Source organism: Austrofundulus limnaeus, unplaced genomic scaffold, assembly GCF_001266775.1.
Source record: "Austrofundulus limnaeus strain Quisiro unplaced genomic scaffold, Austrofundulus_limnaeus-1.0 Scaffold1530, whole genome shotgun sequence".
Taxonomy (NCBI): domain Eukaryota; kingdom Metazoa; phylum Chordata; class Actinopteri; order Cyprinodontiformes; family Rivulidae; genus Austrofundulus; species Austrofundulus limnaeus.
This window is the reverse complement of record NW_013953932.1, coordinates 86,051-88,011: the sequence shown is the minus strand read 5'-3', so window position 1 is coordinate 88,011 and position 1,961 is coordinate 86,051. Positions and strand designations below refer to the sequence as shown.

The window sequence follows — 1,961 nt, the reverse complement described above, 5'->3', positions numbered from 1 at the left end:
CAATATATCGCCTTGCTTACAGTATCGCAATATATCGGGATATATCGTATCGTGACCCCTCTGTTATGATATGTATCGTATCGCCAAATTCTTGCCAATACACAGGTCTAGTATTAAGTTGAGCTTTATTACTCGTATGTTGCACGGTTTTTTTTAGATACATATATTTTTTTAATTGGGGGCAGATGTTATAAGATTTTATTCTTCTTACTGCTCCTTTTCATTCGACTACGTTGTGATTGTCTTTTAGACATAACAATGTTGTATTATTTGTTTGTTCTTTTATTAATTATTTGTTTGTTGAATGAAATAAATTTCTAAACTAMACTAAAAGTAAATTAAAAACAGTTCAACAATAAATACTGTATGTCATCAGTGCTGATGAGACTGTTCTGACTTGGAGTTTAAATCTGACCTGTAATGATCTAAGACATTACTACCATGTGAAAGTAGACAAATCAAAGATAAATGGGGGTTGGACAAATAAAAAWAACTTTTGAAACAAGAGCAGTGGTTGGTACAGTTGCTAACCGTGGGAGTGACGTGCTTAGCTGGAGACGAGGAAGAGAAGGGATTACTTCCACTAAACAGCCACTGGTCTTTACAGCAGGCAGGTCCTCCAGTAGACAATCACTGGTCACACCAAACACKGACGTGTGGTAACCTGTAGTCAGATCCAGAACAAAGAGCCTTGAGCTGTAAGCTACAGAACCATTTCAAACATGGTTTCAGAATAATTGACTGTGTCAAAGAAGAACTGACCGTTGACAGTGATGTTTCCAGCTGTGCGTGGAACCCCAACCAGAGTAACAGGGTACAGGCCGGACTCTGCAGGCAGGGACAGTGCTGCAGGCAAAGACTCAAACTCTACTCCAGAAGTCAGCAAACCCTGGCAGAAAAACAGGATGGATCTTCCTCAGCAACAAACMAAGGGAAAGTTTTATTCAAAATGTCCCTGATAATACCACTGAGCAGAAACCAGTCATCCCTGAAACCAAAAACTTCTCTGATTTATCAACTTTTGGACACTTTCTGCAGCCCAGGCCAATAAATTATATTTGTTTTATTCTTTAAAAAAATGAAGTGTAGTTGTGTAATTTACCAAGAGAAATTCTCTGTGAGGTTTCTCCCAAACGGCTTCACACCATCAATCCTGAATACACAATTTTTGCTGGAAATTCAAACACTGAAAAAAATTATATGTCTGATGGGAAACTGAAAAAAAGTCCCGGGAGGGAGGGATCAGAAGAGTCCAAATTYAACAGCCCAGAGAGCAGCATGTCCCTGAAACATTTCTCTTCTGCATGACAACGCACAAACATCTATTTTCACACTGAAAAAATATACTGAAGACTGAATTAAAATCAACTCAAATGCTGTTTAAGACAGGAAGAGCACACAGTAGTTTGATTATCAGCAGACCGTTTTTTTTTCTTTTCTGTCAAATGATTTTAATGMTTACATAGATTATATGTCCTAATTATAAACTGGTACATACCAAATGCTGAAATTGTTACAGSCTAACCAACAAAAACGCACAGTGTGTACGAGCTAAGAATAACTAGGCAGTACTGTCATTCTGTACAGACGGAGGTGATGTAATGACTGCTCAATCCTGAACCACAGACACTACCTCACAGGGAGAGCTGCTGAGGAGCTGAACTTCTCAGTTACCCTGTGATTTAAAGCAGATTCTCTACWGCACAAGAACAATACCTGCTTTTCTTGAACAGCACAAGTTTCTGTTTTAACCTATTGAAAACCRTTTGCATTCTGAAGAGAAAAGGTTAGTTTGCTTCACTAAAAACAAAGGCAGGTGTAATGTTTATTTGATTTATATATTTACCCAGGCAGAACAAATTCTTACAGCGGGTAAAATAAGTATTGAACACGTCACCATTTTTCTCAGTAAATATATTACTAGAGGTGCTAATGACATGAAATTTTCACCAGATGTTGGT

The 1,961-nt window shown here is 37.9% G+C and overlaps 1 protein-coding gene across 2 annotated transcripts in view; it reads right to left on the bottom strand.

Annotated features, from left to right (window-relative positions):
- Positions 1 to 1,961, bottom strand: part of trappc9 (trafficking protein particle complex subunit 9) — a gene marked incomplete at its 3' end in the record, with an annotated part of 81,163 nt that overhangs the window by 13,135 nt on the left and 66,067 nt on the right. For both annotated transcript variants that reach the window (XM_014032758.1, XM_014032759.1), the window contains 2 exon segments: positions 532 to 664; positions 763 to 889. In XM_014032758.1, the coding sequence (XP_013888212.1) occupies positions 532 to 664; positions 763 to 889 (260 nt within the window).